At 45.9% G+C, this 26731-nt stretch overlaps 2 protein-coding genes across 4 annotated transcripts; both read left to right on the forward strand.

Annotated features, from left to right (window-relative positions):
* Positions 1 to 309: 309 nt before the first annotated feature.
* On the forward strand, positions 310 to 13518 carry pibf1 (progesterone immunomodulatory binding factor 1). 2 transcript variants are annotated; one of them, XM_061284844.1, is made up of 18 exons: positions 311 to 830; positions 1007 to 1107; positions 1169 to 1367; positions 1436 to 1555; positions 2077 to 2210; positions 2456 to 2564; positions 2904 to 3023; positions 3098 to 3159; positions 3226 to 3351; positions 3427 to 3525; positions 6833 to 6998; positions 7771 to 7921; positions 8309 to 8399; positions 9278 to 9380; positions 10658 to 10788; positions 12099 to 12183; positions 12904 to 13083; positions 13418 to 13518. In XM_061284844.1, exons 1-18 carry the CDS (start codon positions 570 to 572, stop codon positions 13469 to 13471), a joined length of 2292 nt encoding a protein of 763 aa, XP_061140828.1. In that variant the 5' UTR covers positions 311 to 569; the 3' UTR covers positions 13472 to 13518. The 2 variants fall into 2 exon arrangements, 1 of the variants encoding a protein (XP_061140828.1); XR_009715122.1 differs by lacking the exons at positions 12904 to 13083; positions 13418 to 13518 and adding an exon at positions 10878 to 11914 and having other exon boundaries at positions 310 to 830; positions 12099 to 12176.
* Positions 13519 to 13660: 142 nt separating this feature from the next.
* On the forward strand, positions 13661 to 21861 carry klf5a (Kruppel like factor 5a). Of its 2 annotated transcripts, none has more exons than XM_061284845.1 (4): positions 13661 to 14671; positions 15322 to 16273; positions 17953 to 18012; positions 19896 to 21861. In XM_061284845.1, exons 1-4 carry the CDS (start codon positions 14513 to 14515, stop codon positions 20072 to 20074), a joined length of 1350 nt encoding a protein of 449 aa, XP_061140829.1. In that variant the 5' UTR covers positions 13661 to 14512; the 3' UTR covers positions 20075 to 21861. The 2 variants fall into 2 exon arrangements, with proteins under 2 accessions (XP_061140829.1, XP_061140830.1); XM_061284846.1 differs by lacking the exon at positions 13661 to 14671 and adding an exon at positions 14729 to 15007.
* The last annotated feature ends 4870 nt before the right edge of the window (positions 21862 to 26731 follow it).

Raw genomic sequence — 26731 nt, forward strand, 5'->3', positions numbered from 1 at the left:
GGTAACAGGCAGTTTCTAACACTAAGCGCCTCTATAGTTTGGAGGTGGTACTGCATTTGTTGTGTCTTACTAATAACTCACTTTTCGTACCACTTTTGGAATTATGACCTTTAATGGAATATGGATATTGATATTAAATAGAAGATCGACTTTCCCAAACTGATAGGCAAATAGAGTTCTTGTACTGCGCGTATCTTTCAACAGGGAGCGCTGTCAAACACATCAGCGTATTAACATTAAGGGTACGTCTCATTTGTCACCCTTATGCCGGCGTATTCATAGTAGTGTACTGACACCGAGGACATCTTTGCAAATAAGATGTACCCTTTGATTGTTGCGGAAGGAAGCGGGACCCTTGAAAATAACGAAATGTGTATCTGACAGCTCTCCTCTTTATGTCGTCTCGTTTGATGTGTATATAATATTTAAAGTAGCATGTGTTAAATACAGATAAAATGGCGTTCCATTCTTGCTTGTTCCAGCGAGTTAACTTTGACCATCCACAAGGTAGCGCATAACTTATTGACGCTTAATTCGTTAGCATTACCTAGCTGAGGTGCAAAGGGAAAATGCCCCCGAAGAAGCCAAAGTCGAGCGCCGCCAACGTCTCCAGCTCTCTGGACATGGAGTCAGAGGATGTCAGCCTTGAGACCACCGTGCCCACCGCTGAGGATGGTTCCTCGTCGGACGAGATGCGGCCGGGTTCGCAGAAGCTTATCCGACAGCTGATCGAGAGGAAGGAGCTACTGCAGAACGTCCAGCTACTGAAAATTGAGCTTTCCCAAAAAAAGCTCACCTTAGATAACTTGAAGGCTGACTATATGTCCAGGGTAAAAAATAATTTCAGTTTGCTGCACCACGGTATATATTTTAAATTCAAAATGTTACAGTAATAAAACGTGTAACGACAATGATATGATAATAACATATAATAACATATTGACATAACATAATAATAATATAATAACATGTCGTGTTATTGTGGTGCTCCGTTGCTGTACTCTAGGTGGAGGAACTGGAAGAGAGGCTGAATGATGCCCTCCATCAGAAACAAGTGTTGGCGCTGAGACTGGACAGTGAGATAAAACTTGCTCAGGAGGACAACAGGTGGGTGCCTGTACACGAGGAAGCCAAAAGTATGCCCTCATCATCATCCATTGGTCTTCAGAAAGCAGCAGGCTCTGCGCAAGAAAGAAGTGGACGGCATCCTGCTCCGGCAGCAGCAGCTGGAGGAGGCCAACCTGCAGATGCGGGAGAAGGCCGGAGAGCTGCGCCGCTCTCTGCGGGACTTGGACATGTCGCACGAGCGCTATCTAGAGCTTCGCGACCTCTCCGAAGACTCCATGTCCATTCAGGAATTTGTTGCCGTGAGTTGCTCTGTACTTCTTATATGAATTCATCATCCATGTTGATGTTATTTAAATTATGTTTGCAGGTGCGCTTTTACGAAGCGGTGACTCCGTTAAGGGCTCAGGTGGCCGAGCTGAGTGTGAAGAAAGACACGTTGAGCGAAGACCTGGAGATGCAGCGGACACAAATGAAGTCTCTGATGGAGGTAGTGCACTTTACTTTTACAATCAACCCAAATTTGTCATTTCAGACCCACTGGCAATACATGAGCAAACATACAGCAGAACAAATTCTCCCTTAAGTGAGCAAGTGGCGTCATTGTGATGAATGTGAGGTTTGCTTTCTTTTAAAATTAGACGACAAAATGCCAAGCGTTTCTCCTCTCTTCCCACACCGATAAGGTCACAGCACACTTTCTCCACCCTCAGCTGGTGCAACACGACGAGGAGCAGTAGTGGAGAGAATGTGACATCAGTTAAGCAATATTTTTGTGTGCAACACACGTTGGCGACATTTGCACCACATGCACAAGGCATATCATTTGCATACAAGCAATGTCATGTCAATTTTATATCAACAAAATGTCCTCTTTGAACGAGACCGCTCACAATTACAACTTGATGATGTTTCTAGATTCGATATTTTCATTCTCCTATTATCTCATCTATCACATTCTTATCCTCTGACGTGTTAACTTCAAATGTTGTTTTATTTGTGTGCGTTGAGAGCTACGAGGAGGAACGCCGTCTCCGCACGGAGATGGAGCTGAGGAGTCAGCGACTGACGCTGGAGCTGGCTGACACCAAACAGCACATCCAAGATGGGGACTACCGTCGGGAAAACTACCCCAACGTCAAACGGTGACATTTTTAAAAGACTCGCTGTTCTCTAGACAGACTTTAAAACTTGAGGGAACGCTTCAGTTGTGGTTGGAAAGATGCATAATGTCGCCTTTAAATTGCTTGTAAAGTTCTCCAAAGTGGTTATGAATCTTTTGCCAATTAAATTGGCCTATTATACCCATCCTATTATCATTTGTTTTATCCCTTGATCCTAATCAGGTATGTCAAGTGAGTTGATGCGTGTCTTTTCTTTTGTGCGGTAGCGAGCGTGACGCCTTGGAAGCCGAACTGAAGGAGGTGAAGAGAAAATACGAGACACTTAACGTGACTCACGCCGCCCTCGGCAGGGAGCGAGACACCCTCGGCAAAGAGGTGAGTATCCCAAGCCCGACTCCGACACGCAATGCCCTTGCTGTATGGCTATCCGCTTGCCCCTGCTGTATGGCTGTCCGCTTGCCCTTTCAGCAAATAATACTTTCTTCTCAAATGAGTATGACTTTTTATACAGAAAATACATCTTTGTTTCTGTAATTATTGCTTCATTTTTTTTTCTTTGAAAAAAGTGTCGCTTTCATATTTTTTTTTCTCTAACAAATATAAATGTTGCTATTTTTTGCACATATTTTTAAATTGGTATTCATATCATGAGGTGGAAAAAAAAATCCCTGTGTCCCTCCCTGCCACGCCTGCAGTGTTGTTTCTGCCCCGCAGATGGCGTCGTTGCAGCAGTCAGCGACCTTGCTGCAGAAGGACAAGGAGTACCTGCACAGACAGAACATGGAGCTGAGCGTTCGATGTGCGCATGAGGAAGACCGACTGGAGCGCCTGCAGGTTGTTACAGTCGACGGCGGCGCCGCCTTGCGTCATGGCTGTGCCACGTCTAACCACTGGCGTGCCTATACCAGGTGCAACTGGAGGACGCCAAGAAGGCCAGGGAGGACGCCTATGAGAAATACGTGGCATCCAGGTTGGCATCTGCTGCATTAAGCCTCAAGTGACCACACAAACACTTTTGTTTTGCTTTCTGTTGCAGCGATCACTACAAGTCCGAGTATGAGCGCAAGCTGAGAGACGAGTTGGAGAACATTCGACTGAAGACGGGTCAGGAAATCGATAACCTGCAGAGAACATCCAGGGAGATGTATGAGAGAGAGAACAGGTGCGGGATCTCTCGCCGTCGTCCGTTCATTCTCCGCCTTTGAAGATTCATGAACTGTTTTTTTTTGTTGGGTAGAAACCTGCGTGAGGCCAGAGACAACGCGGTGCTGGAGAAGGAGCGGACGCTCGCTGCTGAGAGAGATACCCAGTCGCGATACGACCAGCTTCTGGAACAGTACGTTTGACATTGCCGTTTTTTTGTGCAAGTGTGCAAAAGTATTAGAACAACCTCAGGATCATTTTGGGTTGAAGTTTCCCAATTTGGATCAGCACGGAGCTACTGTATGTTTTTACCTCCTGCGTAAGGAATGGAATCAGTGCACGTCTTACTCAGCAAATTGCGATGAAGGCTCATACAGATGTTCATGAATGCATCGTGAAATGGAGGTGTGTCATTACATAACCAACTGCATCAATGCTACTTTTAACCTGACAAGTTGTTCTGCTCTTGCAACCTGAGCTCTTATTTCAGAGCCTTTCAAGACAGCTCCACAGACACGGATTCTGGGCGAGAGCATTTAAAAACACTTAATAACATTTAAGTTTGTTGCCCACAATTAGCACAAACCTTCTCATAAGTTCATAAAGAAGTCATTTCTCTTAAACAATCAAGCGACAGAATGAGGATGGTCATTATGAAAGCCTCTCAAAGTCAATCAAAACTAAAAGCAGAATCTCCGACGCCGCCTTGGCGTTGTCTCCTGAAAGTCGTGTGAGCATCGGCAGGTCCGCTTTTGCTGCTGACATTAAAAGTCACTTCCTGGTTGCGGTTGAAAGCTCAGAAACCTTAAAAGGGATTAGCCTGAGAATGGCGCTTAAACTGTCAGAAAGAACTTCAAGCCAGTCAGTGCAGTTTTTTTTCTTCTCAGAGGCTGCATCATATTTCACATGCATTTAAAATGTCAAATTATTGTTACGTAGCGTAATTAGCGAGGCAGCCTTGAGTTTCAAAATGGAAATTTACACCACATGACATGCCCGCAGCCCTTGATGAATGCCAACGCCTACCACGTGATGTTTCAACCCTGTCATTAGAAGAAGTGCTGGCGCTTTGATTTGCCGTTTCATACTGAGGATGAAGCGGCAGGGTCAAATGTCACTTCAATTGCGGGGGGCTTATTGACCATCTACTGTAGTTTTAAGCTTTGTAGGTTCTTTTAATCCATTAAATCAGTGGTCCCCAACCTTTTTTGCGCCACGGACCGGTTACATGTCAGAAATATTTTCGCGGACCGGCATTTATATAAATAAATAATACATTTATAATAAATATATAAATACGATGAAATAAAATGATACGACTGACATAAAAACAAGTACAAAGGACAAAAATAAAACTCACCATTACGTTGAATTAGTGGGAGGACTGAGTTTGTTTCTCAGAAACGAGCCGGTCCCATCTAGACGTAATCGGAGACAATGACACCCGAAGTGATTAAGGTTTGTCTTTTATTGCAGGATGCTTGGTCTCCATGTGTTGAAGCAGTTTTGAATGCTTCATTGCCTGGTTAGTTAGCCAGGCTGTCGCCACATATTAGCTTTGCGGGCTCGACTGGGGAAACATGTCACGTGACCGGGACGAGTGTCTTGACCTGAATTAATTGATCGTCGACAATTTATTTTTCTTCTGTGTGGCTTGGCGGCCCGGTACCAAGTGACCGGTACCGGTCCGCGGCCCGGTGGTTGGGGACCACTGCATTAAATGACATACTTTTGGTCCGTGTTTACTATATTTGTGTATGGATATTGATAGCTAAAAGATATGGAAAATGAAATGTGGTCCTTCCAGCGTGTGCAAATAATTTAAAGTATGTCTGACATTTTTGTCATATTTGACTTGAACTACAGTATGTCAAACAGGCTTTGAATGACACGCACACGCGCAGCAGCAGCAGTGTCCCCGTCCGTCTCCAGGCTTGGACTGCATGCTTGTCATTTCTCCAGATCCAAACCACCAGCTGTTGCTCTTACTTTCCATACACGCACAAGCATGTACATGGACACACACTCGCTCCCCCCCCCTGTTCTCTCGCTGCCACGATTACATTCCGGCCGTGCATCGCAAGCCAGCAACGACAGATGCTAGCCACAAGCCCTTAACCCCTAACCCCACGCTCGCCCCTATTTTTGGGGCAAAGAATGAGACGGACGAGCTTGAAATGGCGTCGGACAACAGTAGCGCGGGCACACGCTTCAGCGGGAGTTGCCGTCAAAAACACACATTGGAGCCCAGACGGAGGGAAAATTCGGAATTCTCCACGCCGGGGTTCCAGGACACATTCACACCAAGTCATTCCTTGCCTCTCGATTGCAGAGCGGCATCAATAAAGGAGGACATAAAATGTCGACCATGTGCACTTGTCCGTCACGCCGCGCCCGGGCAGCTCGGCCGAATACGCTCTATGGATGATGAAATCCTATCAGCTCGGCTGTAATCGGGAGTTATTAATATTGTCCAAAGCAACCTCGCCGGCCCGAGGAAGCAAACGTGCTCCAAGAGCCGCTTTGTTATTTTTAACCGCGTTGTAGAGCAAACCCTAGTCAGTAAGATATTTGCGGAAATTTCCAGCTAAACACCAAATGCGAGAACTTGATGAAATTTTTTTGAATACGGATGTTCCAAATTCTCAATATGTTAACAAAGAGCCTGAGAGCCAAATTCACAAGAGGTGTTTGGCTCATGACTCCACCAACACGTTTGATGGTTCAATTAAAATTGTTGTCATGATGTTGCCATCAAACGTTAATGCTTTAAACAATCCGGAACTCCCACGCACTACATTTAAGGCTTTGCGTGCAAGCTCGCAAATTGACTGATTACATTTTTAACTCCAAACGGTGCCACCTGAGAACCCGCCGCTTTGCCCTCAATAGCTTCCTTGCGCCAAGAGCCAAATGCAATCACCCAACATCAAACGAGAGCCGCGCATGGCTGTGGGCGCTTCTCTAGGTTTTGACATTTCAAGACTCGGCAGTCCTGTTGAGCGACGCCACGCATGCCAAGTTGTGTGTTAGGAAGAGAATGGAATGATTCCCCCCCTCGTGCTTTTTATAATGATGTTCTGTAGTGAGTCACTGTCTCCAATAGTGTACATGGGACAGACAGATCAGACTCATGTCAATCAAAGAACTGAATCATTTTGAAAGAGAATCTCAGCAATTAGATTCTTTTCCAGAATTGCTTCACCCTTGGGTCGTGCTTGGAGCGGTTGCCAGCCAATCACAAGACAGCTCCAGACAAGCGTTCTCATTTGACACTTTGGAGTCTTCATCTCACCTAACGTGTGTGTTTTGGGAATTTGGTAGGAAGCGGGAGTACCACAACACTCCAGGAGATCCAAATCTCAGAACTACGGGCCAGACGCGCAAAGCACTCGCGCCGCCCCGTGACTTTACACTTCACGCTGTATATAAAACTGCTTCCATGCTCAAAAGTGGGTCGTAAAAAAACTTCTTTTATCGTGCCTTTTGCACTCTGACAGGTTTCGCCAGCTGCAGCTCGGTACAGACGGCAAGGTGGCCGAGTTGTCAAACCGGGCCAAGCTGCACTCCTTCGAAGCCGAGCGTGCTCAGTTGCTGAAGGAGGAGACGGACAAGGCTCTAGCCCAGTGCCAGGTGGAGTGTGAGAAACAGCGCAAAAAAATGGAGGTACTCACCCCCCCTCAAAAGAAAAGTCAGGCATTTGCCGGCCGTAACGCAACGTTACACAGATGAGCTGCCTTCTTATTTTTGTCTACAAGTTATTCTCCCTCATGCGCCGTTGCTATGTTTTGCTGCCAACCTGTCATCAGGCCTTCGTCATCAGGCAAAATTCTTACAACACGCTCACAGCGCTTAGTTTTAGTCATCAGACAGCACCCCCCCAAAGTCTTTGGCTGACGCGGTTGCCTCCGAGCACTTCTAAAAAAAAACCTAATTAAGAAGAGAGAAGAAAAAAACCACACTAAAATGAAAGCTACAGATTACCTTTTGACGTGAGACTACTGGTTATTAGCGTTGGTGCGTTTCTCTTTCTTTTTTTTGCAGAAACGGTGCTGATCTTGTGATAAGATTCTTGCCCCAAAAGATAATTGATTGGGCAAAAAACATTTTGGGGGCTTGCTCCAAAATTTTCTTTTTTTATTGCGCCGTGGTTTAAAAGGTGCATCTCAATAAATGAGAATATGATGGGAAACTTATTTTTGTTTCATTAGTTCAATCATAAAATCACAAAATTCGCCATCTCAACTAATTACAACATAAGAAGCAAAATTAATTTTTCAAAGCCAAATAAGTCTGTGGGTGTGACTAGATCAACATTACCTAGGAAGCTGTCTGTGTCATGATTTTATGAGAATTTAATAGAGGCTAAAGTCGTTGTTAGTAGGAGGGGAAATCAAGATAATAATGTGTTTCATCTTGGTTTCCACCTTTGTGACAGGTCCTGACGCAAGAGTTTTACCGGCTACAGACGTCATCAGAGAAGCGCACCGCCGAGCTTCACGCTCAGAATGCCGAGCAGGCGTCTCGCCTGGAGACGTACGAAAAACTCGAGCAGGAGCTGGATCAGGTCACCGTGCAGGCTGCTGAAAGTGAGGCCGCTCAGTGGTTGTCGTGTTGAAAAAAATATATAATAATGACTGCCAAATTCACAATCAGTTGATTTGGGAACGCTTGAGTAGATGTGTGCTGACTCCGATTTAGCATGAGTTGGAATGCGTACGGTTAATTCAATATATTTTCGAGGGTGTGCACAGTTGTGCAAACACATGATCTCAATTGTTTATTTTAACTTCCCCTCTCTGAAAGATTTCATTTTTATGAGTTATACCACTTGTAAAATTTTTTTATCTTGGCTTCATTTTTAGATCACGAAAAAAACTGACAGTTGAGTAGGGGTGTATGGATTTCTTTTTTAATCCGCTGTATGCTTAACAAACTTTGCTGAAGAGCCGCTGTTTGCTTTGGTGTCTGTCCAGTTGAGAATGAAGAAGAAGCGGAGAGGGTCCTCTTCTCGTACGGTTACGGAGCCAATGTTCCCACCACGGCTCGAAGGAGACTTCAGCAGAGGTGCGGACCCTGAGGCACACCGTGTACTGCCGCCAATATCCACATGCGTAAAACAACACATTGGGCATTGTTAGGACAGTGGAACTTATTTCCTCCTCCTTGGTCGGGCTGGTTCTTGACTTGAAGTCGATGACATCAACAAATATATCTTTTCATGTCTTGCAAGATTTGCCAAGGTCTTCGCACAACATATTTGCAATTTGAACCTTCAAGTTTGGTGCAAATGTTCCATCTTTGTGGGTAGGCTCCAACCGATTAATGGCGTTTCCATTCATTTCAATAGAGAAAAATGATTTGAGATGGGATTGGATGAAACTCCAAGAACCTCGTGTGGTCTTAGCGACAACCCTTTCAACAGCTACAAACGCCCTTGTGTTTATTTTTGCATCGTTTCTCAACAAAAAACTCACAAAGTGAATCGCTCCGTTGTGTGCCAGCCAGGTGACAAAGAGCTTTCTCCACTACTCGTGTTTGCAATGGCATTAAACCTGCCCGGGTGGATGACAGCCTTCATACCAGCACAAATTCCTCTTGCTTTTTCTCCTCTCATTGCCAAATGTCGACGTCTCACTGTGTGATATACTGCCATCATCTGCTCTCAGGCACTTTCCCCTTCCTCTCCTGCAGTCAACTACTACGCTACTACTCGTTGTGTTGTGACTTGCATCGCATGCGTGTGTCCTGCATGTGTTTTTATAGTCCACGCGCACTTTTTGATCTAGTCAACTCTAAACACACACAACACACTCAAAAAAAGTTCATATTGATCTCATCTGTCATGGTTACGTAAGCCATGAGGGAAATATTGAAGTAACACTAGTGGTAACTTGCAGTGTTTTGGAATTTTCTCCTCACTCTTTGCATATGTGTGTGCGCAGTGTTCACCTGGCCCGCAGGGTGCTGCAGCTGGAGAGGCAAAACACATCGCTGAGGAGAGACTTGGAGAAGCACCAGTCCCAAACAGGCCAGATATCTGAGGAGGTAAACAGCGAGCGAGGCGCCGCAGCCTTTGTTCTAACGGCCGGCGTCTTATTTTGTAACCTTGGCACCTTTGCATCCACATCTGCGCTTCCCTAACGTTGTCTCCCAACCTCCACCTGAGCATGAAGGGTACACCCCCCCCCCACGCCCCATTGGCATTGAACAGGCATGTGCTAAGGTCAATTCACCTTGCACAATCGATTCTGTGTCCTTTCACAAAAACTTTCTGTTGATGGCAAACACAAAAGCTTAAGTGACAAAAGTGTGAGAAGTGGCGGTGTCTGTCTGTCACACTTGTTGACTCAGAGAGAAGAAAAACATGGCCACCAACCGTGACGGCAGCGGCCTTATTCTCTCTCACTGCCCGGACGCAGAGACTTTGCTCACATGTGCCCCGCTCGTGCTCCACTTCCAAAGTTATCGTAAGGCTGAAAAAATGTCAGTTTGACGGCGCAGGTGTCCAGTTGGCTTTTTTTTTTTTTTTTATCGCATTCATTGTTTTTTTCAGAAAGTTTTTCAAGCCGCACGAGTGTTGCGATGGTTGAGTGCAAAAAGGCGGGGCACCACTCAAAGCTAAATAAACCAGCCATTCAGCTGTCAGCAAAGACTGACTGGCATTCATTAAGAATACCTTATGATTCACTGCCTATGAAAGGAAAGCGTGAAAAATTACAGTTTCTCAGTATAGCCAAGGGTGTTAACCACCCACACAGATGCCCTGACGAACTTAACTATTGTCCTCAACCTCCCACCCACTTGGCTTTGTCCTCCTACCCACTTTTGTGGGTTGTAAACCTGGTTTAATGTGTAACAAGCAGATTTGAGCCGTGTCCCTGTGACCAGATAGTAAAAGGGCCGCAACGCTGCTTTTCCTTCTGCATGCGAGCTTGGTGTCGCTTCGTCGAGTCGGGGGCTGTGACATCATTTTGAAAATAATGCATGTAATGGAGAATTGAATTTGGGGCTCTCCGTTGGTTTCCAAAAAGAACCATCCCAAGACGGAGGCAATTTAAGGAAGGGGGATTCCTAGCCGCTAGGCCGCGGCCCAGAATATTGCAGAGTTTGGCACAATGTGAAGAAAAACATGAAAATCCACTCCAGACTGTCCACCTTATCAATCACTTTAAAGGGCCTCGTGTGATCTTTCAAGCAAACCCAAAGCCGAGTCCGTACTTGAACTCTGTTTTGCTGCTTAACGGAGGCAAAGCTCCAAGCGGACAGCGCACGAGCAGAATAATTCTGATTTGTGTTTGTTGAGCCGAGCATTTTCTGTGCAGCTGCTGGCAGCCCAGCGGCTGCTGGAGCAGACGCAGCAGCCCTACAGCTACCTGATCGAGACGGTGAGACGCAAGGACGGCGAGATCAACAGCCTCAAGCAACGCGTGGCGTCACTCGAGGACGATATCACGTACGCATACACACACACGCGCGCCACATATTGACACAACACCTTTAATTTGATGCGATTATCTTCATTTCTTTTGTTCCACTGCAAAGGATTCCTGATTGGCAGTCATCCATCTCTCCCAAGCCTTGAGGGATTTAGCACTTTTTTCTCATTGGCGGCTTTAGCACCTTCACAATTCCATATTGGTGTTTTTAACGTGGGTGATTACAGCTGGATGAAAATCAATGGAATATACAATTACGACGGAAAAATACGTTGGAACACACTTTGCTTAATAACCCAGCAATCTGTTGTTACCAAGGGTAACAAGGGTAAACGTCTGCTTTACAGTTAGGAGGTCGTGAGGTTCAAATCTCATCGACGGCTTTTTTTTTTTTTTGATCTGGCACTTCAGTTTTCGCCTCCATTTCAAAAACATGCACGTCAGACTTAAACTTGGAAGTGTAAATTCTAGTGCGCTCTGTAATTGGCCGGCAGGGTCACCTAGAATCTGCTGTGACCACCATTGGCCTTAGATTTATTGCACCGGCGTGCCTTGGGCCAGCCGTGGGCCGCAACACTCATGCTTCCTAATCAGTATCTCAGCACGCCACACCTACAGTATGAGGTGGATGGATTACCTCGGCAAAGAAGAAGTGCTCACCAACAGGTTTAGACACATTTGTGAACAAGATTCTGGAAAAGTAGCACATTTGAGCCAAAGCAGCTGTTGCATGTATTGAGATATCTGTTTCACTTTAATTCTTTTTGAAGTGATTATCTAATGGCAGCATGGTGGCTCGTCTACCTCACAGGGCCTGCCGCTGACGCCTTTGAAATGCAAAATTAGCAGGTGCCGCTAGCCACAAGTGGCCTTCAGGTCATGTGACGGCGCAGGACGGAAGTCACTATTTAACACACCGCTTCGCTATTCATTGTGCATCGTGGAATGTCACGTGGCTGTGTTACAGTGGCGTCATTTGTTTTGTTTTTTAATGCGTCACTTTTATTCGGACAAAAGGTGGCTGCTGATATTCTCATCAGTTTCCTCCACGTTCAGCAGTTGGCAGTGAGGCCGGCGCCCACTTCTGATACTCATGCAGGGTCACAGTCCATTCATGTCGTCCTGTCTTCAAACATACGGGAGGTGACGCATGCTGATTTTGATCAGACTCCACCCTGATACAAAAGAAAATCACTTCACGTGCAATTGCACCTTGCGTTGACTCACTCTTAGTCATCATAAGACCGTCTGACATGTTGCGTAAATTGAGGCAGATTGAGCACCCAGATGTTTTTTTTTTTTAATCTCTTGCACTTTGTGTCGCCAGTTCCCTGAGGAAAGAGCGGACGGGTCTGCTGCAGGTGAAGGACAACATGGCCGCCGATCTGGAGCGGCTCCTCAACCATCGGGAGGTACATGCCATGACGTCCCTTGCTTGTGTGGACAGAGATCTGCCACCACTAACAACATTTCGACCCCTCCCCTAAAAATATTCATCATTGCCTCTATTTATCATTTAAAGCCTAAATATACACCAAACGATGATTCAAAGTGTCGTCAGGAGAGCCGCGAACCAACGCAACGGCGATCGAGTCACTTGTGCCTGTTGGCCATCTGCAGGAGTCGCTTTGAAAACAAACATTCAGGCTTTTCACACCAGTCAAGTTCTCTCACCGTGTTGCAACAATTCCTTTACGATTATGTGTGCGCGCGCCCGCCTGCCCGCCTGTGTGAAAACAGGTCCACCCCCCTCCTGCATCCCCCCCCCCAGCACTTGCCGTTTGCTGTATGAAGTATGTGCCATGTCATAGACAGCTGTTCCTCCGCCTGCCTGGTTGAGATGCCACCGCAGTGTGTGTGTGTGTGTGTGTGTATGTGTGTGTGACATGCCAGGGCTCCTGTCCTCAGGGGTGATAAATAGAACAGCAAAATGGCTCATAGTCCTCCCCTTCTGCCCCGCAAGATCCTTGAAGCTCGTTGAGCCCCGGGGTCGCCCTTAAGAGCTGGTTCTAGACCAGTGATTCTCCACCCTGGCAAATTATCTAATTCTCATCAATTTCTCCCAAAATTATTATTTATGATAATGTCTAAAAATGTTCAACACAAACATAGAATTTATTCATATTTTATAGGAGTTAGCCATGATGAAACAGGTCCTGATCAGCATGCGCTCGCAACAAGAAAACGCGCCAACCCTCTTGGAGGCGGCCACAGTCCACCCGGAGACCGCCGGCTCGGGCAAGCGGCGCTCCAAGTCGGACGGCGGGCCCGTCAAGGACGAGTCGCCCGGCAAACCTGCACCCACCGTTTTTGTAAGTGTCTAACGGGGCCAACACCCATGCGTGAGTCACACGTTCTCAGCCGAGACGCGAGGTTGGCAAGACGGAAGGAAAAAAACGTTTTTGTCAGTTGGGTTTCATTTGAGGAACAGTTGCCAGAGAATCACAAACTTGTAGTCACACAACTTTGATCTTTTCTTGATATGTAAAGTGGAAGGGAGACATGATTGTTAATTTGGGCTGAAATAAGGTGTGTGTATGACACACCAGCGCATCCTAATCTATTATAATAGCATATTTCATTATTATTTTTCCAATCCCACAATGTCATGTATTGATTCAAATGTTTCCTCTGTTTTATTTCTAGACAAAAAGAGAAACTCCTGAGTGGTACCAAAGACTCAAGCAGAAACCCAAATAACGACGTTGTTGTTTTTTCCTAAAATTAAACTGTTGTTTTTTGTTTTTGTTTTATAAACTTTGTAAAGTCATTTTCCCACGCGTCCAGGTGCTGCTCAGGTAATACATTCCTCTTTCCTGGCATACGTCGCTGTTATTGCACCTCTCCATCTTCTCATCGGTTCAATTGGACGCTTGGCATAGATGACATGACCTCAAAGCACAAAAGGGAAATCCACCTGGTAGTTGCAAGTTAAGCGCAGCTGCTATTGCACATTGAGTCTTGTGCTCAACAACAGTACTGAAATTCCTTCTTTGGTTCTTGGCCAGTTTTTCCTGAGGTTTCCTTTTTATTTCTAGAGACATTATCATCTGCTTTGCCTGCACTAAATGCGTTCAACTAAAGAATTTGTATTATGTCGCTTTTGTGGATTTTAGACAACCATAGATTTATTTACTTTTTAAGGACTCAGTGGCAATGATTAGAATTTCTTGAAGTCGATTTCTCCCTTATTTTAAATCGAGGACATTTTTCCAATAGACTCATTGGCATGGCTTAAAATTTCATAGATGTCATTTCCCCCTTATTTTCATTTGTTTCTATTGAAATTAATTATTGGGATCATCTAAAATGATTTCTTTAATCGGCTAACCCCCTCAAATCATCCGGAGCGTGTCAAGGTTTGTTCAACCTTGATTTGCCCTTGTGGTTGTGCGGTGCAGCGTGCACGCGTGCTTAATGTAGTTGGACGGCGCGTTCAGGGCGGTGGCCGCGCTTGAATGAGTGATGGGTAGCTTTTTAAAGGTCTGGTAGGCGGCGCGTGTGCTGTATTTACACCAGGCTCGCTCCCGCTCCGCCCTGCACGCCGCTCACAGAAAACTGATGGTGGGCCCCTGGAGGAGGCGAGACAAGTGCAAACGGGGATGTAAGCAAGATCGTCCGGCTCCACTGCCTCCCCTGGCTCGACTGTAGCATCCTCCTCCTCTTCTTCCTATTTTCGGCGTACTCAAACGGAGCTCGGTCCAAGTCTTTGTTTTCTCTCTCCCCCCTTTTGGGAGCTCCATGACTGCGACACTGGCGATGAGCGGAGGCGGCGGCGGCTTGCACGAGGAGCCCTTCTACCCGTTGCACAAGGCAGGATTCCACTTCCACCTGGAGGACTTAGGCTTGGAGTTTAAGATGAGCGACTCGGACAGAAGCGGTGTAAGCGTCTACACACAGGTAGGAAACAAAAATAGAAACGGAAAAAGCTCGCACTCGTTGGGATCGATTGTGTTTGGGATTCAATGGGCGTGGCGGCTGTTTTTCTTAACCGGCCTGCCACACCATTTCAACCCAGCACGCTTTCGCTCTTGTTTTCCTTTCGTTCTTTTAAATAAATCGCGAAGCATTTGCGCTATACACGCCAGGCATCCCTCCTTGCATTCTTTTCGCGTTGTGCGTGCGCAGCCAGTTGGCGAGCAGTTGTCGGCTGGCAACAACTGACCCTGCATGGTCTGAAAGGTCCCGCTAACTCTCGCTGCCCTGCAGGAGAGCAAATGAAGGCGAGAGCAGCGCGTAAGATCCGCCACGGGAGCTTCCAAGTAGCCCAGACAGACCAGGACGACTACTGTATGGAAGGAAGCCTGGGGTGTTCCCCGCTTCCTCTCTGCAAGCTAAATCCTTTTTTGATTTGGAAGCAAATGCGCAAAGTCATCGCAGTAAATAGTGGAGTGCACGCGGGTTTGTGAGTTGAGCCTTACAGGCAGAGTGGGAATGTGGCAGCCGCCTATTGATGACTACTTGATAAATAACTGAGCGGTGACGTGCCAATCAAATCTAGAGTGGCAGAAGCTGAGCCAAATGCTTAATTTTTTTGTGTCCTTCCTCAGGCAAAGTGTGAGATGGACCGCTATCTCTCCCCGGAGCCGCTCGCAGACGCTCAGAAGTCCCAAAGAGACTGCGCCTCAGAGGTGGATCACTTCTTCGGGGAGGCACCGTACACCCTCAACATGAATCTCTTCCTGCCTGACGTGGCCTACCCGAGGTCGGGCTTGGCTCAGCCGCCGCGGCCCCCTCAGTCCCACGGGGACCTCGTGCAGATCAAGACGGAATCGGCGGCGCCGTGTTTCTCTCAGAACCTCCATGTGGCCACGGGTAGCTGCGGCGCCATGGAAACTAACCTTGCGGGCTTGCCTGACTTCACCAGCGCTTTCAATCAGCCTGGTGGAGAGGCAGTGCCGGAGGTGTTCATCAAACAGGAGATGACGTCGCCGTTCGAGCAGCAGCTCCACCAGCATGACGGCGGCGCCTCGCTCTTCCAGCTGCTGATCTCCGGCTTGGAGCATCACCATGGCGACGGCATGGAGGCTCACCACCATCATCCCGACCCTCAACAGCAGCAGCAGCAGCACTCCTCCGCCGTCCACACGTCCTTCCGTAGTCCCCAACAAGAGCAGACTGCTAAGTCTTCCTTCTGCGCCGGGCCCTCGTACTCTCGCCCGCCCAGCCACTTTTTCCAGCAGCAGGCGCCCTACCTGCCACCCTCGCCACCCAGCTCCGAGCCGGGCAGCCCCGACAGGCAGAAGGAGCTCCTCCACACCATGTCGCCGCCGCCCTCATACGCGGCCTCCATCGCCTCCAAGCTGGCGGGCGGCGCCCCAGGACTGGCGGGCGACCCCCTGGCGCCGCCGCTGGCTTCAGGTGCTGCTCCCGCCGTCACAGGGCAGGCAGCGCCACTGCCTCACGCCCCCGTGGCCACGCAGGCCCTGACAGCCGCCCGCTACAACCGCAGGAACAACCCGGACTTGGAGAAGCGGCGGATCCACCACTGTGATTATCCAGGTTGGAACAAAAGCACCTTTGTCGTTGTTGCTGGTATCGGCAAAGCTAATTGAGCATTTAATCACTATCGTTGCTAGCTAGCTTGTATGCCAAGGCAAAACTGCTGAAGCACAAGATGGAAGGAGGGGTGTGGCACGGGGCCCATTGACATTTTCACATGGATCCAAGTTGCGCTCTTCCAATAATTATTTTTTTTTAGTCAATCCCACTTGAGAATTCCTGACAAATGTCAGCCGTATCCCGTGTGAAGAAGCTTCACCTTTTTATTGTTGCCAGATGTGAGTTGCGACTGGACAAACATGCTCCGGCAATGTTTATTTGCAAAAGGTGTCAGCATGCCTTGGCAGGGTTCGAGCATTTGCCTTCCTTCCCGATGTTAGATCATCGTGAGGGATTATCTTGATAATTTCACGGGTCACCTTCGAGTGATATCACTCTTTACCTCCGAACCCATAATTGTGAACCTGTTTAGTAGATCTGATGGCAAATCTCGCTTTGTTTCCAGATACAACTCAAGAAGCCACAGGTCGCATTGAAGCGATTCCTTCTACTTCCTCGGCCTAGTACTCGAGTAGTCACGAGAAAATTCCGGACTGTTCCGGAGGTGAAGTTGCGCAATTAGGTGCTGTCGCCGTTTGTGCTGTGACTTTGTTGTTTCATGTCTGTTGCAGCATTCGCAAGCTGATGAGTGATTACAACTTGTTACTCGAGTTCCTTTTGTTTTCTTTTTCACAGCTCGATTTTGTTCCCTTTGTGTACTATCAGGATGATTTATGGCCTCAGCCCCGTCGGCAGTCAGTCACTTTTCACAGACGCTTGCGCTTTCAAGACATGACTGCGACGATGTTGGAATGAATCCGTGGGCGTATTGGTGTTAATTAAGCAGGCCTGTTTTGTCACTGCAAAGGCTCGCGGCTCAACGAGCCGCATTCGTTGGCTGGTTGGAATCTTTTGATTCCTCTTCAATTTATCTGACGCTCTCACGGGTGCTCCTCGATGTGCAGCTACTTGCAGGCCGAGCGGCGTCGGCTTATAAAAAAGAAAAAGGCTTCAAAGCCCGGCTAGTTTCCCGTAAGCGTGTTTGCGCAAGTCTTCCAATTCAAATGATGCTGAGTGCTCTCGGTCTCACACGTCAAGGAGAGATTCTCTCCTTGCCAAACTCACCTGGAGAGAAGTGTTTCAAAGTGAACCTTGCTGAAGAACCTCATTAGGAATGCAGACGTGAATGTTAATTGTCTCAATTGTGACGTCATAATGAGCAAGCGCGGTCGGTTCAACCTGTTTGGTTCCCTGCGATGTGCTCTTTCATTTAATTTTTTTAATTGGGGAAATTATTTTTGGGGACGTTTGTCTGCTGCGGTGTTTTTTTTTTTAATTGGCCTATTTACTTTTTGGGACATTTGTCTGCTACGATGTATATTTTTGTTTTTACAAATTATGTGTCCTTGTTGGCCAGTATGATAAAGCGGTCGGAACGCTAATTGCACGTGGTCGATTTGTGAATAGATTCAATCCAATATATGTGAACTTTGTTTTAGAATGTGGAACATGTGCACTGGCTCTGTCGAATCGGTTTCCAATCCTGACAAACATCTCACTGTATCGCCGGATGCTTTTTGCCAGGTTGCATTCTTCCACGACGACCCATGATTGATCTGAGTTGCTTTCTGTCCCCGCAGGCTGCAAGAAGGTCTACACCAAGTCGTCCCATCTGAAAGCCCACCTCAGGACCCACACGGGTAAGACCTTCCTTTCGACTCGTGTTTCGGCATCGGCGCCCGGCATCGTGTTGCCAGGCGGGCTCTCGCGTTCCTGGCGTGCGTTTGTGTGCATGTGTAAGCGTAGCCCGCCCCGGCATTCGTCCACTTAATATACGATTCCATCAAAACAGGTGGAAGCGACGCGCTTCTGCCATGTGACACTCGGAGTATGCGCTGCAATGTCGGCTCGCTTACCAAGAAATGCACGCGCGCGCTCATACCGCGTATGCCAAATCTTTCCATTAATTGTTTCAATGGCCAACTCGAGCACAATCACGAGCAAAGGCGTTGAAAATCCCAATCAGCAATCGTCCGGCCGCCTCGCGCAGACCATTGTGGCCTTCGAGTTGCTTTCGCTTCCACGCTTCCTCCCCCGCTGGCCCGTCCCGTCGTCCCGATTGTTAGTTTGGACGCGCAGAAGTAACAAACAAGGCACGGGAGATGTTTTTTGGGCCCCACCTTCGAGCAGCTAAGTAAACAAAGCTTCTGTTGATATCTACTCATTCCATGTCTTACACACATACACTCGCACACCTTAGGCCAGTCGGATGGAGGCGGGGGGGAGGGAATAGAACCCGACAATTAAACTCTGCTTGGGCGCACAAAGATACGCACAACCAATTTCCTTATTGTCTTTTCTTTGTAGCTTTCACTCAATGTGTTTTTTTTTTCTTCCACCTTCAAAACCCTCCCAGGATGCCCCCCGGCCCTCCCCCGCCCGCCCGCCCGCTACCCCCTCGCCTTTCTTTTTGTTACTCAATGCGCCGCTCTTATACAAACCGCTTGACTGCACCCGCGCGTGCACGCACGGACACGCGCACACACATATACACCTGTCACTAATCTCTATGAGATGATTCCTAATGCGTTTGGGTCCCCGGGGGAGTTCCCCCCTCTAATCTCCATCAACATCCATTATCCTGATTGTTTGTGTGTGTGCGTTGTGTGTGTTCTGAAGAGTGTGTTGCGAGATATGAACTCCCCGCCCGGTTCATTGTTTTCTCGGCACGCTCTCTCCTGCGTTTAAAAAAAATGATCTTAAATCATAAAACTTGATGAGTGTTTTTTTTAGCAGAATCAAAATGAGTCTCATCTTGCAGACTGATGCCAAATTGTGTGCCTTTTACAAGTTAAGGGACGGTATTTGGCAGTGTGAGTTGAAGTGCAAATTTATGAGTCACTATACCGCAGCAGGAGCGCGTGATTTCTCCCAGCCAATCAGTGAAGACGAGTGATAATAATGAAGGGAGACGTTCAAAACAAATGTAAAAAAAATATGAAAAAGCCAGGGAGCGCCCATGATAATAACTTTGAAATCTTCATGGATCCTGCAACTGCTTTGTAGAAAGCATGACAGACTTTGTTATATGGTTAGCATCGCAAGGCGAATCCTTCCTGCCGTCGGCTAATCAAGTTTTTGCTCACTTTGATCACAAGGCGGGAACATGTTCCAATCCAGTCCCATTATCACTACTTCAAGTTAATAAAGCAATGTGAAAGGACGACATTGTGTACCCAAGCACACAGTTCATGGCCCTTCGGGGGAAAAATGTTTGCTTTAGGAGAAGACGAATGAGAGAGTTTAGACGGTGACAGGTGACAAAGGCACAAGAAAATGGCCGACACCGGAGGCGGGGGCTAACCCGTCTTTCCGGTTAGTGCTAATCCGTGAGTCACCGCAACTCAGCGTCAGTTACTTTGTCATATGCGTGTCAACTGTTGTGGGAAGGAATGACTTGAGTGTGAAGTTAGAAAAAAAGGACATGTGACAAGTCAGGAGCATTCTTCAACAAAAAACAGCAAAAACAACAAGGCCCCATCTTCATGGTTGAGCCTTTTGTGACGCTGCCTCTGCTTCGCAGGTGAGAAGCCGTACCACTGCACGTGGGACAGCTGCGACTGGCGATTCGCCCGCTCGGACGAGCTGACGCGCCATTACCGCAAGCACACGGGCGCCAAGCCCTTCCAGTGCGCCGTGTGCTCGCGCTCCTTCTCCCGCTCGGACCACCTGGCCCTGCACATGAAGAGGCACCAGAACTAACACTTGACCACCAAAGCACTCGCTCATGCCGCCATTTTTTTTCCTTGTTGTTTTTCTATGTTTTGGGGGGGGGTTCTTGTTTTTTGTCGTCCCTCCGCTGACGGGGAGCAAAGTCTGACCGACTCCCACGGGAGCAACTGGAAGCTTCAGATACACTCGAAAGAAAAAAAATTTTGCAGCCCTTTGATGAGTGGAATGATAGCACTTAACCCGCCGCCGCGTGTTAGCGTGAGGTTCGACCTGCGCGGAGTTTGCGTGTTCTCCGGGTACTCGGGGTTCCCACATTCCAAAAAGATGCACGTTAGCTTCATTGAAGACTCTAAATTGGCCTCAGTTGTGAGTGTGACTGCTTGTTTTTCCACGACGGATGAAATTTTAGGATGAAGCGAAAATGCAGTCAAACCTTTACAAGTGAACTTGGTTTTGAAATCCAAACTTCGGAGCCCCCAATGCACCATTTGGGTCAGTATGTTATTCAAGCAGTCGTCTTCGGCACGTCGGAGATGGGCGTCATTCCAAACAGTTGGAATAGTCCATCTCGAAGGGGGAGCGCTTGAAAGCATCATGATGAAGTCAAGCACTTGGAAATTCGACCAAAAAACGAGTAATTATTTTAAATCAGTTTTGATGAGACGTTTGAGGGCCCCTTGGAAATCTCCAACTGCCGGGCAATTGTTTAATGATTGAATGTTTAAAGAAGACTTGTAAAGTTTTCTCAAGTTCATCTGTAAAGGACATTTCGGGTTCATCGTTTGTATAAATGGATGAATGAATGTGTGAAACTAGTCAAGCCAAATCCTATTTCGTTACTTCCTCGAACTGGAAAATCCAGATTGTGCTTTTTCTTTTTTGTTTGTTCAACAGCCATATTCTTTGGTTTGCACTAAAAAAATATATATATTGCTAATGCGGACAGACAAGCGAGTGAGTAAAAACTACACCGCTGGACGATCAGTGCGTCGGGAGATGGAAGGAAAGGAAAAAAGGGGCGGACACATAGAAGGATTTTTTTTTTTAATTCAGCAAGGGGGAGGTTGCCAAAGAGCAGCAATTAGCTGATCAATTATTCATTTTGTCTTTTAGCAAAGCAGACACAAACACGAGCAGCTTGAAAAACACTCTCAACTTCTTCTATTTTTTCTTTTGCCGTGCATCTTCCCGGCTTTTTTTTTTTTTTTTTTTTTAAACAAAGCCCGTCGTCATCTCCACCTTTCTTCAAAGTGCCTAAATCTCATCTGCTTGTGTTGACTTGAAGGTAGCAGCGCTGTGTTGCACTGAGACTTTCAAACAATCGCTATCGGTGCTGGTTTTGGGTTGGTTTTTAATCTTTGTCACAACAACAAGAAAAAAAAAAGTTTCCTCAGCTCACATGCAAATCGGTCCAAAGTTTTTGTGTGTTTGTGTTGAGCCACAGTTGGTAGCATTCAGAGAATCGCATTGTCAAGGGAAATATCATGCTCGGTCTGACTATTTATTTGTGGGCTTGCTATCACGTTGCCCGTCTTATTTGGCCCCAGCAAAAATGCCTTAATGTAAATATATAGTGATGCACTGTAAATATTTTTTTTTTTAGGTTTTTTTTGTAAACAAAGGGGCAAAAAAAAATAGGAAGTCGCCCCGCTTTCAAAATTGTTTTCATGTTAATTTTTGTCATGCAAATTGTTTTGTTTTCGGGATGTATTTTTTTTCTTTTTTTTTCTCTTGTTCTTTTAACTTTCCAAAGACAAAAGTTGTTTTTCTTCAACTGAGTGAAACTTAATAAAAAGAAGACAAGAAACCAACTGACACTTTTATGCGTGCTTTGCAATCTTTTGTGACATTTCTCGCTCACAAGCACATTCTTGGGTGGCAACGGTAAATGCTCAATTATAGGTAGTTGTGTCATTAATCTTCCATCTTTGGATGTTGCCGTTAAAGTTCTTGAGGAAGAAACTCGAGTGGAAATGTCATAAACGGCATTTTCTCTTTCCTGTCAAGGTCTTCCACCCAATTGCATTTTGTTAGCTCAAGACACAAAGTTGAAATGGCCTTAATGTTGACAATATTAGATTTTAAATGGACAAAAAAGGAAATTAGAAAATAGAAAAGCGTGAATGCAAAACAAAAGAACGGGAAATACAATGTAAAAGCACGCTTGGACTATATTGACAAGAATAACCTTTGCCGATGTTTTTAACAGCCAGCCAAAGCTACTCCAAATCAGCAAAATAAAAATCTCACCACAGGAAGAGTCCGACCGAGATGTTCTTTCCACTCCAACGTGAACTTTTAATTTGTTTGAACTGCAATAATAGTTGTGACACAAAAACATATCAAGCAAAGTCGGTTTTGGATGAGTTTGACTGCATTGACGCCAGCAGGCATCTTCTGCTGACCTTTCAACAAGGAACACTTGCGTCTGAAAGGTAATGACGTGAGAGAACAATAAAACGATGCTATTAAAGCTTAGCCATGTGTTAGACATTTGAAATCAACAAGATTCTTCCACTCGTTAACTTCTAGCAGCGCATTTGAAGTCCATGTAGATGCATTTTAGTAGCAAACTTTGGTGTCCTTGAATGTATCACGAATACTCATAAGGGGCTGCTGTATGCCACCGCTCACGCCCAGAGGCTCACACGAAGCATAATGGTGACTTTGACGTGAAGATTTTTTCCTCTTTGACATCTCAAATTATGCAACAAAAGCAAGACTGGGAAATTGTTTTTGATGGCAAAATAATGATTTACTTACAGAACAAAGAAAATAAACACAGTGTAATCGAAGCTGACTCGTTGCATGACTCAAGTTGAAGATCTGTGCAGGCTTTTTGACATGCTGTTCGCTATTCGTAACTGCGTCATCTGCTTGATGCATTTAAACGTCCGCAGCACTTTTGTTTATTTTGGGGATGGGGTGGATTAACGGCATTTCGAAATCTTCAATTCGGGAGTCAAGAGTGGAGAAAAAGGATGAGAATGGTCTGGCTGGGGACTGTCAGTTAACCTGCAGCAGCACCCCGGCTGCTCGGCAAACAATAAGCCTTTTATATCACAGCATGAGACAATGGACAAGAAAATAAAAGTCCAGCAGCACTCTGGGAACAGCGCGGGGGGAATCCCACTGCATCCCAACATACACGCACACGCGAGAGCGCTCAGAGAGCACATATGTTCTTGGTTTAGTTCCTAAATGTGACTCAGGCCTGGCTGCTGTAATGTACCTCAGATGTCAAAAAAAGAGAGAGAAAAAGATGGCAAGAAGAACAATCTAAACAAAAGGATCTCAGGGGGGAGCTAATCAACCTCTTCCGTCTTTTTCCTCCTCCGCTCTTCTGATTTCATTTTTCTCCGCCACCTCCTCCTCACTCGCTCTGTCTTTGTCTTTCATGCCCCCTTCCTCCTCCTTCTCCTCCTCCTCCCGGGGTGATGCACTCCAGGTCAGAGTGGACGCTTTTCCCACATCCTCTCATCTTCTGCATCACCTGCAAGTGCAGTTGAGCCTCGCAGGTGGATGGCAAAAGTATACAGTGATCCCTTGCTACTTTGCGTTTCGTTTATCGCGGCTTCACTACATCGCGGAATTTTTTTTTCAAAATGAACAATTATGTAACATTAGGGCAATGTAGTATTGCTCCAAATTTTCGTTTACATTCCTTTAGAAGTCCGTTTTCGGGTGTTAGCACGATGGCGAATTAGCATCTTTCCGCTAACTTCGCGGATTTCACTTAACACGGGTGGTTTTTGGAAAAAATGATCCGCGATAAACGAGGGATTACTGTACACACACGCTGCCCGGCTGTAGATTTATTGAAAATTAACAAATGAAAACTGGCAAAAGGAAAAATAGATTCAACTCGCGGACTTAAGCTTGAAAGCAAACACAACTTTGTCTTATACATTAGACATGTACGCTTTGAATGCACCCCGCTTCAATGGCAGAACGCGGATGAATTTAAAGACATCAAATGAGAATAATCCTTTATAAAAATGAAAATTGATTGACGCAAACGTGAGTTCTTCATGTTTTTATTAAAAACAACATAGTGCTGACGCCGTACGACATGGGTTTTTCGCTTTCCAAATAAGGGGTCGTCACTAATTATTTGTGTTTAGATAGATGTCTGAACTATAATGGTGTAATTAATGATTAAAACTTAAAAGTATCTGTTTATTGTATTCGTTTATATGTTTAATAAAGACAAAGCCATCACAAAACTGTTGTAATTATTTAGATTTTGATCTAAATTAGCCTTGAATAAAGACTAAGCAGTCACATGAATTAACAGAAAAAATGGACAGCCGGACTCGGACTCGGACTCGGACTCGGACTCGGACTCATGGCCAAGAGGCCGAACTCGGACTCGGACTCGGTGCAAAAATCCGACCGAGTCCACAGCCCTGGTACAGAGTAATTTTTTTTGTACTGATCCCACCATTGCTTTTTACCAAGTTGTGTATCTTCGCGTAGTACAACAAACGCACTCACACACAAAGTGGTGATGAGTGAGTGGGAGCTACCGGTTCATGTTTGTGCATGGAGCAAATTAACGTCACACATCTGGAAGACGGCTCCCGCCTGCTCCGCCCGCTGCTGTGCTGCGTTGGTGTGATTCCCAGTTTGCTCGTGTGTGTACGTGCATATGTATGTACGGACGTGCGTGTGTGTGTAGGTAAGTGTAATATTTCCAGTGCTCCTCTCTTGGAACAGACCACCCACCCAGAAGACCAATAGAAGAACCACGGGGAGCCCGGATAGAAACACGCACGCACACGCACACACTCGTGCGCGCGCACACACGCACACAAACACGCGCACACTCACATCCAAATCAACCCTGCCCGATTATCTCAGAATAGAACATGTTCTTATCAGAGTTCTGGAATGATCCTACATCCCGAAAGTAAAAGTTCAATGCGAGATATTTTCTCGGGTGACTTCATTTAGTAAACCTAAGTGATAATTTTAGGTGGTTTCCCTTTTGTGTTAGCATGAAGCTAGCGAGCCACCCTTAAGGCAAATTCTTTTTTAACGGAAGTTAGCATGAAGAGGGTTTGATGGGTCTGGAAATACTTTTTGGGGTGACTTTTACAGTACCCAAATAAATCATGTAGCTTTATCCACACTTTAATATTGAGTGAAATTCCCTCAGCTAAATTGTCTTGTTAATTTGAATAGCGTATGTTGTTCCATTTCATAAAAACAAGCACGTATGTTGTTTCACACGGCATGACCTTTTTTGATGAACCTGACAAACAAGACTTTTAAATGTGTCCCAAGAATAATTGCTTTCTTGGGAAAGTTGAACAGAACCTAATTATGTTCAGAACAATAGAGTATGTCGCGACAGGGCTTGCATAAACCTAAAACGTAACAAAGAGAAAGAAACAACAGGAATTAAAGAAGGCCCATTTAACGGAGTGATCAAAGCCGCAGCCAATCAGAAAGAAGCAGTAAGTAAAAATAGCCTGACGGGGAAATGTGAAAAATAATCAGAACAAAAGGTCAGACAATATAAATACCCATTGCAGCAACAGGTTTTCTTTCAGCTTCCAATCTTATGAAACTAATAATGTAAGCCCAAACATCCTAATCATGTCCATTTGACTACATTTTGTTTCTCAGATTTTTTTTGTTGTGCAGTTTGTAACTACTGTAATCCCTTGTTTATTGCGGATAGTTGGTTGCATGACCACCCGCGATATGTGAAAATTTGCAAAGTAGTGTCAACCTCTCATTTTAACATACTTAAGTTTTTTGTGTATCAATACGTGTATATTAAACCATATAAGTGCATATGTTATCATTAGAACATTAAATAACAGTTTCAAACATAAATGACATACAGAAAATAATGTATAAATAATATGAATATAGATAGCACGTCCGCCTCACAGTTAGGAGGGTGCGGGTTCGATTCCACCTACGGCCCTCCCTGTGTGGAGTTTGCATGTTCTCCCCGGGCCCGCGCGGGTTTTCTCCGGGCACTCCGGTTCCCTCCCACATCCCAAAAACATGCTTGGTAGGCCGATTGAACACTCCAAATTGTCCCTAGGTGTGAGTGCGAGTGCAAATGGTTGTTTGTCTCTGTGTGCCCTGCGATTGGCTGGCAACCGGTTCAGGGTGTCCCCCGCCTACTGCCCGATGACGGCTGGGATAGGCTCCAGCACGCCCGCGACCCCAGTGGGGACTAAGCGGTACAGAAAATGGATGGATGAATATGATACAGATGTGTGTGTGCGTGTGTGTGTGTGTGTGTGTGTGCGTGTGCGTGTGTGTGTGTGTGTGTGTGTGTAACATATGTAGATGTAGCTAAAGTATACATACTGTAAATATGTTTTTAAAACTCTTATTATTATAACAACTTTTTATAACAAGGTACAAGTGTACATACTGTAAATATGATTTTAGAACTTTTATTATTACATTTTTTTATATCAGGGTACAATACTGTAGATATATTTTTAGAACTCTTATATTTTATAAACACCTTTTTTTTTATAAAAACGTACAAGTGTACGTACTGCAATTGTGTGGACACTCCCTGCCTTCTGATGGGGTGTGGGCAACTTTTGTGCCATGATTCCTCAATTTAACAGGTTTATTTTGGATTTGCGTATTTCTGATTATTTTGTTTAATTTGGAAAGAAATCCGCGATGTATTGAAGCCGCGATAAA

The sequence above is a fragment of the Syngnathus typhle genome, linkage group LG8, assembly GCF_033458585.1.
Source record: "Syngnathus typhle isolate RoL2023-S1 ecotype Sweden linkage group LG8, RoL_Styp_1.0, whole genome shotgun sequence".
Taxonomy (NCBI): domain Eukaryota; kingdom Metazoa; phylum Chordata; class Actinopteri; order Syngnathiformes; family Syngnathidae; genus Syngnathus; species Syngnathus typhle.